The sequence below is a fragment of the Rhincodon typus genome, chromosome 1 (assembly GCF_021869965.1).
Source record: "Rhincodon typus isolate 14 chromosome 1, sRhiTyp1.1, whole genome shotgun sequence".
NCBI lineage: Eukaryota > Metazoa > Chordata > Chondrichthyes > Orectolobiformes > Rhincodontidae > Rhincodon > Rhincodon typus.
In genome coordinates this window covers 6,684,867-6,696,376 of record NC_063332.1, presented here as the reverse complement: position 1 = coordinate 6,696,376, position 11,510 = coordinate 6,684,867, and the positions used below count along the sequence as shown (strand labels likewise).

The following is an 11,510-nucleotide window of genomic DNA, read 5'->3' as shown; positions in this document are numbered from 1 at the left end:
TGGCAGGATACCGGCCTCCGTGAAGTTATTTCAAGCTGAGAGAGCAGTCCTGATTATTTCTGCAAGGCCCAGTGGAAAACTCCAGCACTTCTATCCTCAACAAAAACAATTTAAAGCAACTTTACACAGTCTCAAGGCTGTATCAGCACTTCACCCAGCTTTATCCCAAAATACCAATTGGAATCCAATATAATTCAAAGTTTCCCAAAACATGGGAATCAATGCCTGAAACAGTTAGGGACTTTAGTTACTCAGCTGTCGACCCTCTAAAAGTGATGCTATCTGATCATTGGTATTGAGGTATTTCCACCTCCTGAGTACCCATTCTGATCAGTTAAAATCATCCTTGAAGAGTTAAGTCTAATGCTGATCATTAGCACAGCTAGGAAGCAACAAAGTACTGACAGATCTGTTTCAATGAGTCTGTAAACAGCAACAGCTTGCATTTTTATAGTGTCTTAAACATAGCAATTAAAGTTTTCAGTTAAGAAAACATGTCATCAGCATAGCGTCTAAAATAAATACAAATACAGCAATACAAATTACAAGAGGAACTACTGGAGATCTTGTTAAAATATTATGTGGCATTCATTGCGCAAACATGCAGGAATGACCAATCTTCAAGGTAGAATATAATTTCACATGATCTTAAAAATTGCATACAAAGAAGCTTAAGTACCATAATAATTTATAAATACTTGCATCACATTTCAAGGTCCTTTGTTCTATTTCCATTACTTTACTAAACTTGTGAGGATTAAAGCTAATTAGTATGTTTGAAATTTGAAATTGGCTTTTTAATTGGATTGTTATATCATGACTGCACTTAGATAACTCCCAAATCAAAATGAAAAAAAAGGCGGAATTTTCTGAATTGCAGTTTAAGTGTTTGGTCAACTGAGATTCATGGCGCTCAGTCTGCCATGGCTCACAATGGCTTTTCTCATGCATTCTTCTGCTCTTCACTTCGTTAATTATGTTCGTGTTTTTGGGCCATTCTCATGGAATTATGCAGCAGGAGAGACAAAGATGCCATGATATGCTGGTGTTTACACATCTGGTGCCATACTTAAAACCAGTTGTACATCATTTCAGACACTGCAAGTCAAGAACTATTTGTGATTCCAGTGTTACATCATTGTTACCAAATACTCGATCCAGAAAGGATACCTCTCACCCTGTTGCATAGACAGGGACCTAAGGTACTGGTGTGTGAGGTGATGGAGAAGAGGGAATCATTCTCTCTAAGCTTCAAAGCTGCAAAGCTGCTTGTAATTCTGCACAATCGGCATGATGATGTCTGCTTCCAGAAGTCACTACTATGCGTGGACTTCAGAGGTCCACATAGCTCAAAAAATATTAGGAGAAATGATGGAGGAGGTTCACCCTTTATCTATCTGATCTCCACAGGAGGCCATAGTTCTCAAGAAAAGTGACCTCCTCCTTCTATCTCAGATTAGAAATGTTGGGCTGAATCTTACTCTTTTTGGCAAAGTCCAAGTTGCATCAGGTTTATTGGAGGGTATCTCACCGTGAGGTCTAGTGGGTTCTCTTGCTGTGTTTTACCAAACCCACCTATGGTATCTCTCACTTCCAAATACCACCCCGTCTTACCATACACCATTCCTAGAACAACTTGCCACTCAGCAGATATTCCAGAATTCACTGACATCCCTTGCATTTCATCATCTTTCAAAGCTCATTTTACACCAGGACAACCACTGTCAGTCAAAAGCTCCATTACATGATTGCTGACTTTTTCATCAGACTAGCAGACAGGATGGAATTGGCATCCTGCTTTGTGGTAGGGTACAGGTGGTCCTGCTGGAAGGGATGGTGCACCATCAGGACTTACTCTTCCCCCAGAACCAGCATAGGGTAACCCCTCAGTTCTTCTGAACACAAGTCCTACTCTGACAGATGATATAGTTTGGTAATGATGACTGGAAACATCCTTAATCAACAACTGAATGTCATTCAGAGAATTGAAGAAAATTACAGAGAAGACTGTTCTTCTGTGGTCTCACTATTCACCTCTGCCTCCTTGGCGGATATTCACGTGCTGTTTCTGTCTCTGGAGGCTGTGTGGCAGCCATTGTAGGTTGCTGTTCCTGCTGGTAAAATTGTAATCGCTGTCTTCTTTGAAAGAGATCGCATGTTTTCCTTTTTGAGGATTGTAAACTGAAGTGAAAGTTGAATTGCCATAACTGAAATACCAGGAGAGCTTTGCAACTTGAAAATCAAATGTGAAATATTTTTTGAGCTGTGCACCACAATGTTGTTTTTTTGAGTGTTGAAAGGGAGAATTCGAGACTGAGCAGTGTGGCTTGGAGGCTTCCTAAGCACATCAATATCATACGTCCATTGGGTGATCTAATTTGGGGGGAGGGGAAATGGCCTAGTGATATTATTGCTGGGCTTTTAATCCAGAGACCCAGGTAATGTTCTGGCAACCTGGATTAGAATCCCACCATGGAAAATGGTAGAATTTGAATTCAATCAAAATCTGGAATTGAGAGTCTAATATGACCATGAATCCATTCTTAATTGTTGGAAACACCCATCTCGTTCATGAATGCCCTTTTGGGGAGGGAACTGCCATCCTTACCTTGTCTGGATTACATGTGACTCCAGATTCACATCAATGTGGTTGACTCTTAACTGCACTCAGGGCAATTAGGGATGGGCAATAAATGCTGACTAGCCAGCGATGCCCTCATCCTGTGAATGAATTTAATAAAATCCTTATCCAGATGTACAACCAAAGTTTTGTGCTACACTAGTGTGGTAAAATTTTGCCAGTAAACCAAAATGATACCCTACCCCAAAGAAAAGTCTCGCTTGAACATCACAGACCATGTCTTTGCATGTTCAGTAGGTAAACGTGGCAACTTCAAAGCCTTGTCTTCCAGTGCTAGTCATAGAATGTGTTTCTGAAATGGAGAACTCAGGTGATGCCTTTAAGGACCTGTGACTAAATACATTTGCTTAACTAACATGACAAGGAAGCAAGTAAGGTAATAGTCCTGAACTCGTTGCAGTCTTGGTTCAAACATGAACAAAAGAGCTGAATTCCAGAGGGGAGGTGAGAGTGACAGCCTTTGACATCAAGGTTAGATTTGTCCAAGAGTGGCATGAAGGAGCTCTGGCAAACCTCAAGTCAATGGGAATCAGGGGGCAAACCTTCTGCTGGTTGGAGTCATACCCAGCACATGAGAAGATGGTTATGGTTGTTGGAGGGCAGTCATCTCAGATCCACAACATCTCTGCAGGAGTTCCTCAGGGTAGTGCCTGAGGCTCAACCATCTTCAACTGCTTCATCAATGACCCTTCGTCCATCATATGGTCAAAAGTGGGGATATGCACCTATAGTTACTCAATGTTCAGCACCTCTCCCGACTTCTCAGATACTGAAGCAGTCCGTGTTCAAATGCAACAAGATCAGGACAATATCAAGGCATCAGCTGACAAGTGGCAAGTAACATCCATGCCACAAAAATGTCAGACAATGACCACCTCCAATAAGAAGCAAAGTATGCACCGCACATTGATATTCAATGGTGTTACCATCACTGAATCCCCTACTATCAACATCCTTGGGGTTACCATTGACCAGAAACTCAACTGGACTGGTCATATAAATACAATGGCTACTAGAGTGGGTTAGAGGCTAGGAATACTGCAGCAAGTAACTCACTTCGTGACTCCACAAAGCCTGTCCACCATCTGCAAGGTACCAGCCAGGATTGTGATGGAATACTGAGATAGTAGGAACTGCAGATGCTGGTGAATCCGAGACAACAAGGTGCAGGGCTGGATGAACACAGCAGGCCAAGCAGCATCATAGGAGCAGAGAGGCTGACGTTTCGGGCCTAGACCCTTCATCAGAAAAGGGGGAGGGGAAGGGGGTTCTGAAATAAATAGGGAGAGAGTGGGAGGCGGATAGAAGATGGATAGAGGAGAGGATAGGTGGAGAGGAAACAAACAGGTCGAAGAGGCGGGGATGGGGCCAGTAAAAGTGAGTGTAGGTGGGGAGTTAGGGAGGGGATAGGTCAGTCCAGGGAGGACGGACAGGTCAAGGAGGCGGGATGAGGTTAGTCGGTAGGAGATGGAGGTGCGGCTTGAGGTGGGAGGAGGGGATAGGTGGGAGGAAGAACAGGTTAGGGAGGCAGGGACGAGCTGGACTGGTTTTGGGATGCGGTAGGGGGAGGGGAGATTTTGAAACTTGTGAAATCCACATTGATACCATTGGGCTGCAGGGTTCCCAAGCGGAATATGAGTTGCTGATGGAATACTCCTCACTTGCCTAGATGGGTGCAGCTCCAACAACACTCGTGAAACTTGACATCATCCAGGACAAAGTAGCCGGCTTGATTGGCACAGCATCTACAAGCATCCACTCCTTCCAGTATTGATGCTTAGCAGCAGCAGTGTGTATTATCTACAAGATGCACTGCAGAAATTCACCAAGGCTCCTCAGAAAGTACTATCCAAACCATGGCCATTTCCACCTAGAAAAACAAGTGCAGCAGTTACTTAGGAACACTACCACCTGCAAGTTCCCCTCCAAGCTACTCACCATCCTGACTTAGAAATATATCGCCGTTCCTTCACTGTCACTGGGTCAAAATCCTGGAATTCCGTCCCGAAGGACATTGTGGATCAACCTGCAGCATGTGGACTGCAGTGGTTCAAGAAGACAGCTCACCACCTTCTCAACGGCAACTATGGATGGGAAATAAATTCTGGCCAGCCAGCGATGCCCACAATTCACGAGTGAAGTTAAAAAAGATCCACATGGATTCTATAGGAAGCGAGGGAAGAGATCGCAGGGCCTTTGGCAATGATCTTTTCGTCCTCACTGTCCACGGGTATAGTGCCAGAAGATTGGAGAGAGGCAAATGTCATTCCCTTGTTCAAAAAAAGGAACAGGGATAACCCTGGAAATTACAGGCCAGTTAGTCTTAAGTGGTTAAGTCTCAGTGGTGGGCAAATTATTGGAAAGGGCTCTGAGAGGTAGGATTTATGATCACTTGGATAGGCACAGTTTGATTCATGATAGTCAGCATGGATTTGTGAGGGGTAGATCATGCCTCACAAACCTTATTTAATTCTTTGAAGAGGTGACCAAACACATGGATGAAGGTAGAGCAGTGGCTGTCGTATACATGGATTTAAGTAAGGCATTTGATAAGGTTCCCCATGGTAGGCTCATGCAGAAAGTAAGGAGGCATGGGATAGGGGGAAATGTGGCAGTTTGGATTCAGAATTGGCTGACCCTTAGAACTCAAAGGGTTGTGGTGGACAGAAAATATTCAACATGGTGCTCAGTTACGAGTGGTGTACCACAAGGATCTGTTCTGGGTCCTCTTCTATTTGTCATTTTTGTAAATGATTTGGATGTAGGAGTAGAAGGGTGGATTAGTAAGTTCACAGACGATATGAAGGTGGGTCACATTGTGGACAGTGCGGAGGGCTGTTCTAGGTTACAAAGGGACATTGATAGAATGCAGAGCTGGACTGAGAAGTGGCAGATGGAGTTTAACCCTGAAAAATGTGTGGTGATTCATTTTGGAAGGACAAATTTGAAAGCAGAATACAGGGTTAACGGAAAAATTCTCGGCAGTGTGGAGGAGCAGAGGGATCTTGGGGTTCATGTCCACAGTTCCCTGAAAGCTGCCACCCAGGTGGATAGAATTGTCAAGAAGGCGTATGGTGTGTTAGTTTTCATTAATAGAGGGATTGAGTTCAAGAGCTGTGAAGTTATGCTCCAGCTATACAAAAGCCTGATTTGGCCACATCTGGAGTATTGTGTCCAGTTCTGGTCTCCTCATTACAGGGAAGATGTGGAAGTGTTGGAAAAGGTGCAAAGGAGATTTACCAGGATGTTGCCTGGAATAGAGGGAATGTCTTATGAGGAAAGGTTGAGAGAGCTAGGGCTTTTCTCTTTAGAATGATGAAGGATGAGAGATGACTTGATAGAAGTGTACAAAATGATCAGAGGTATAGATAGAGTGGACAGCCAGAGACTTTTTCCTAGCATGGAGGTAACTATTATGAGGGGGCGTAGTTATAAAGTGAGTGGAGGTAGATATAGGGGAGATGTCAGAGGTAGGTTCTTTACTCAGAGAGTGGTAGGGGCGTGGAATGCATTGCTGGAGAGGGTAGTGGAGTCAGCCTCATTAGGGGCATTTAAGCAGCTATTAGATAGGCATGTGGATGATAGTATAAGGTAGGGGTGGAGGTTAGATAGACCTTAGGTTTAGAGTAAAAGTTCGGCACAACATCGTGGGCCGAAGGGCCTGTACTGTGCTGTACTGTTCTATGTTCTATGTTCACATTGTGTGCAAGGTGACTTGTGGCCTGGCAAAAGCATGCAAGTCTTGGATTTCGTGGAACTCCAAAGTAAAGTGCCACTAAACTGGTGTAACAATTGGTCCAAGAGCAGGAATGATGATGTGGTTAGGGAAATGGATTGCCAATGCCTGATTTGCATGGACAAAGAGTCATGGAGGATAGTGTTCATGGAGTATGCAGGAACATTGTGCTGAAGATAATTGGATAATGATTAGGACAAGCAATTGGTGAGCTGTAGCCACCATATACCCACTATGATTTTCATATCTGGAATCTGTGACATTTAGTTTTACAGGAGGAAGAAGAGAGAATAAATAAGATGAGTTTGGCTATTAATGAGATGCGAACGGGTAGAAACAAGATAGTCACCGCTCAATAGTGAGATTCTGATGTTCACGTTTAAAGCTTAACGGGAAAATCACAAAACCTTTTCTCAATGTCAAGATTCTCTTTTATTTATTTCAACAATATTTTCTTAAATTTCTTGCCATAGTTCACACACCAGGGAGGGGAAAATTCCAACCAAAAATGTTTTTTGTCAGTTTTCATAAGTCTTTCACCTGTTTCTGGGAAGGCAGCGGTGTAGCAGTAAAGTCATTAGACTAGTAATCTAGAACTATTCTGAAGAAGGGTCACTGGCCCTGAAACATGAACTCTGCTTTCTCTTCACAGATGCTGCTAGACTTGCTGAGTTTTTTCAGTAATTTGCGATTTTTTATTTCTGATTTCCACATCTGCAATTCTTTCAGTTTTTTGTTTAATAATCCAGAAGCTAGACTAATATTCCAAGCACGTGTGTTTAACTTCCACCATGCCAGATGGTGAAATTTGAATTCAGTAAAAGATTGAAATGAAAAAAAGCTAGTCTAATGATGAAAATATAACCATATAATCAATTGTCATAAAAATGAATCTGGTTCAGGAAAGGAAATCTGTCATTCGTACCTAGTCTGGCCAACACATGACTGCAGACGCACAGCAATGTGGTTGACTCTTAATTGTCCTCTGACTCTTAACTGAACCTGCTGACAGCTATATTGTTGCCAAAGTCCTTCTCCCACCCCACCCTGCCCCAACTCTCCCATTACCCACATGTGGCCTAGATCTTTGAGATTCTCAAGTTGGTGCAGTAGCCACTGTTGTCCAATGACACTACTGAGCAGTGAAGAGCTACCAGTGTCTGATGGTCAGCAGGTCTTGCAGCCTGGAACTTCTGCCCCTTGAGTCCTTGATCTCACCATCACTATCCAGTTGAGTGCCTGATTAGCTCTTGTTGTGACAGGTCTTCCCAAAAAACCAACTGATTAACCGTGGTGATGGAAAACCCCCTCTAAAATCAATTATTCTGGATAGGATTAATAATCACGTGGTAAGATATGGAAAAGTCAGCATGGAAGTGTTATGGGAAAATCACATTGTACTAACTTGCTAGACTTTTTCAAGAGATGTCAGCCAGTTATTGAAGGCAACATGGTTCAGGTGGTGTATGGGGACTTCCATAAGATGTTCAGTTCAGTGCCACACAATAGTCTTGTGACAAAAGTTATAGCTCATGGAATAAAAGAGCCTGTAGCAACATAGATAAAACATTGACTTAGGGATAGGAAACGGGCAGTAGTGGTTCATGGATATATTTTTCAGACGAGTTAATAGTGGGATCCTTGCTTTTCCTAATATTTATATGTAATCTAGATTTTGGTGTGCAGGGAACAATTTCTTGTTTTGCAGATGATACAAAACATGGGGTCATTGTATACTGAGGAGGATGTTGACGAGTTTTGACGTGGGCAAATAGATCTCAAATGAAGTTCAATGCAGAGATGCGAGGTGATACATTTTGGTACAAAGAATATGGAGGGCCATTATAAAATAAATAGTATTATTCTAAAGGATAAGCAGGAGTAAAGAGACTAAGGTGCACATGTGCACAACTCATTAAAGGTGGCAGGACAGATAGAGAAATTTTAATGAAATATATAGTATTCAAGACTCCATTAAAAGAGGCATAGAATACAACAGGGAGATTGTGTTGAACTTACATCAGACCCTGGTTAGACCTCAGCTGGATTTTTGTGTACAGTTCTGGCCACCACACTTTTGAAAAGATGTCAATGGATTGGAGAAGTGCAGATAAAGTTTATGAGAATAGTTTCCATGATGAGAAACTTCAATTACAATGATAGATTGCAGAAATAGGGAACTGTTTTCCTTGGAGAGAAGTTTAAGAGAAGAACTGCTTGAAGTTCTCAAAGTTTTCAAAATCATGAGAAGCCTGGACACAGTCAATAGGGAGAAACTGTCCCCACTTGAGAGAGAATGAAAAACCAGAAGGATGGGGTTCAGAGGAAGTTTATAGGAATGATCCCAGGGACAAAGGGTCATATGAGGAGCAGTTAAAGACTTTGGATCTGTACTCAATGGAGCTTAGAAGGATGAGGAGGAATCTGATTGGAACTTATGGAATCCAGAGAGGCCTGGATAGAGTGAACGTGGAGAAGATGTTGCCACTAGTAGGAGAGACTAGGCCCCAACGGCACATCCTCAGAGTGAAGGGACGACCCTTTAGAACTGAGATGAGGAGGAACTTCTTCAGCCAGAAGGTGGTGAATGTGTGGAACTCATTGCCACAGAAAGCTATGGAGGCTGATTAATTAATAGATAGGTTCTTGATTAGTAAGGGGATTGAGGGTTATGGGGAGAGGGCAAGAGAATTGGGGAGATTGAAAAACATGTCAGCTGTGATCAAATGGTGGAGCAGACTTCATGAGCTGAATGACCTAATTCTGCTCCTAAATCTAATGGTCTTGTGCATTTGTCCAAATGTCTTCTCTGAGGCTCATTGTCCAATTTTATTAATTCTGAAGTTTCTTGCAGCATTAAAAGCACTGTATAAATGTAACTTGGTGTGTCTAGATGGACTTATTAACCAGAGTCAAGCATCATTTGTAACCACATTCTAAAGTACAAATTTTCCAGGCAGTGGTGGTGTTGCAGAAGTGCAACGCAATGGTTGCTGAATATTTGCTGCTGATATTCCCTCCCTTCCCCTCTAATCTGGACACTAACTGTGCTCCAGTTGTTCCCCATCAGCTAATAGAGTATAAAAAATAATCTTGGGGTGTCTCAGCCAGTAGGAAAATCATTGCATTGATGTCAACATGAAATGTTATTATTTTGGTATGGTGGCACACTATTAATCGTCTCTTCTTTCTGTTTTCCCTCCAGCAACAGAACAGGCCATACCAAAGTAAAATAAAAGCAACTGTGGCCCCCCTCTCATTAGTCTGTCAATCCACCAACCAGCCTAAGAGTTTCCGGCCTGTATTGCCGATGAGTACTTGCTCTTATAGAACAGCCCCATTTCCAGATGATGATGATGAGTTTTTGACAGGAATCTGATGCATTTTATTTTAATTTGCCACATACTGATGTTAAACCATTAGAATGCCACTTTTCTGAGACCACTAGCTATTCTGAGAAAGGGGTTGAAAATTTCATTGGTTTCAGTTTGGAGAAACTATTTTTCTGGCCTGAAAATGTAGACTGGCATTTTTCTGATAGTTCTTTACAAAGTTGCTGATGGACTTTTGATGTTACAGCCAGTCACTGCTGCCTGTCATGATACAGATTGCTCATAGATTGCTGGACAAATTTCTATTGCTTAGGTCTTAACCTTGAAAGAACTTATCCATCACTTCTGAACTCCAAATTTAAATGTAGCCAGATGAACAAGATAAAAGAATCTCCTCTGTCTGCTAGCTACATTGGTCCTGGGCGAGTCAAAGTTTGGGAACATAGAAACAGGAGTAATCAATCAGTCCCTCAAGTGTGTTCCAATTTGTATGGTGTTGGACTAATGCCTGTCGGGTGTACAATTCACTAATTAGACAGAGTTCACAATCCCACTGCTAATAATTGGAAAGATGTGATGTTGAAAGTTTTGGCTGGGGCACCTTGTTGGCACAGAGTGCAGTGTTTTACTATTTATGTAACCTGCCCTGAATAGGAAGTGCTAAATGTAGACATTTGGTGCCCAAAATGAAAATGCTCTGTTTATTCTGATCGTTTTCCTTGATAAGCAAAAAAGACTTTTAAAAAAAATCTTATTTCTCCAAAGCCCTTCAACCTTAGTTACAACTTCAGTGCAGCTTTGACTCACATATTAGTCACTCGTAAACCTTACACTAAATTACCCTGTGGAATAATGAATACGATCAGTGATCTAATGCAAGTTGAGATTCATGGAGTTGGAGGTTGAATTCCTAATCTCAGTGTGCTATCATCAGGGAGATAAATATGTCTCCCAACTGACTGCCTCTATATTGCAGTTGGGAGAACCTTGGGGGGGCAAAGAGTCATCGCTTTGCTGATGGAGAAATGTGAAGCCGCAAAGATAAGGTGAATGAATGGGAACAAAACACAAAGCGGGTATGTGGAGATTTCAATTCGAAAGTGCCAATTAAAAGTTAGGAGAAAGGAATAAGTACCTCATCTATTGCTTGTACTAGGTAAATCAGAAGATGATTCTAAGCATTATAACAAGCCTGGCTTTTTCACTGCATTCTTAACTCTAACAGGCACTGCGAATAACCTGTTCAAGTTAAATGAGTAACTTTTATATAGCTATTATCAAGAGCATTCCCCCTCTGGTAATTTACTGTTAAAATTCCAGAAAAATGTTCTGTTGTACAATTTGCTGTACAGAAGTAGTTTTAATTGTACTGAGAGATTTCTATTGTAAAATGTTACTATATTTAATAGTCAATAAAATATAGCAATAAATTTCTTCCAATGCTTCTGAAAAGACATTGAGCAGCTGTAATTTATGTAAACTTGCAGAAACAAGTCAGAAAACTTAGCTATTAATTAATTGATGGCGCGCTGCTGCAATATGTAGGGTTTAACCACACAAGTGTCAGCTGGAAATTATGGATTCTGCAATTTAACTCCATCCACCTGCCTTGGATCCATTGCCCATAATACTGTAGCCTAGTGCAAAATTATCAATTTCAGTTCTGAAATTTTCATTTGACTTATCTCATTTAGCGTTTTGATGGATAGGGTTTCTCCACTGTTAGAAGATCTGTCTTCCTGATGAGATATTAAACCTTATAGAGTCATAGAGTTATACAGCATGGAAACAGACTCTTTGT

At 41.7% G+C, this 11,510-nt stretch overlaps 1 protein-coding gene across 1 annotated transcript in view; it reads left to right on the top strand.

The window, feature by feature from the left end:
* LOC125484024 (meiosis 1 arrest protein-like) overlaps positions 1 to 9,756 on the top strand; it is a 55,748-nt gene extending 45,992 nt beyond the window's left edge. The window contains exon 5 of the mRNA XM_048601126.1: positions 9,583 to 9,756. Coding sequence (XP_048457083.1) covers positions 9,583 to 9,756 — 174 coding nt within the window. The remainder of the gene's footprint in view (positions 1 to 9,582) is intronic.
* Positions 9,757 to 11,510: the final 1,754 nt, after the last annotated feature.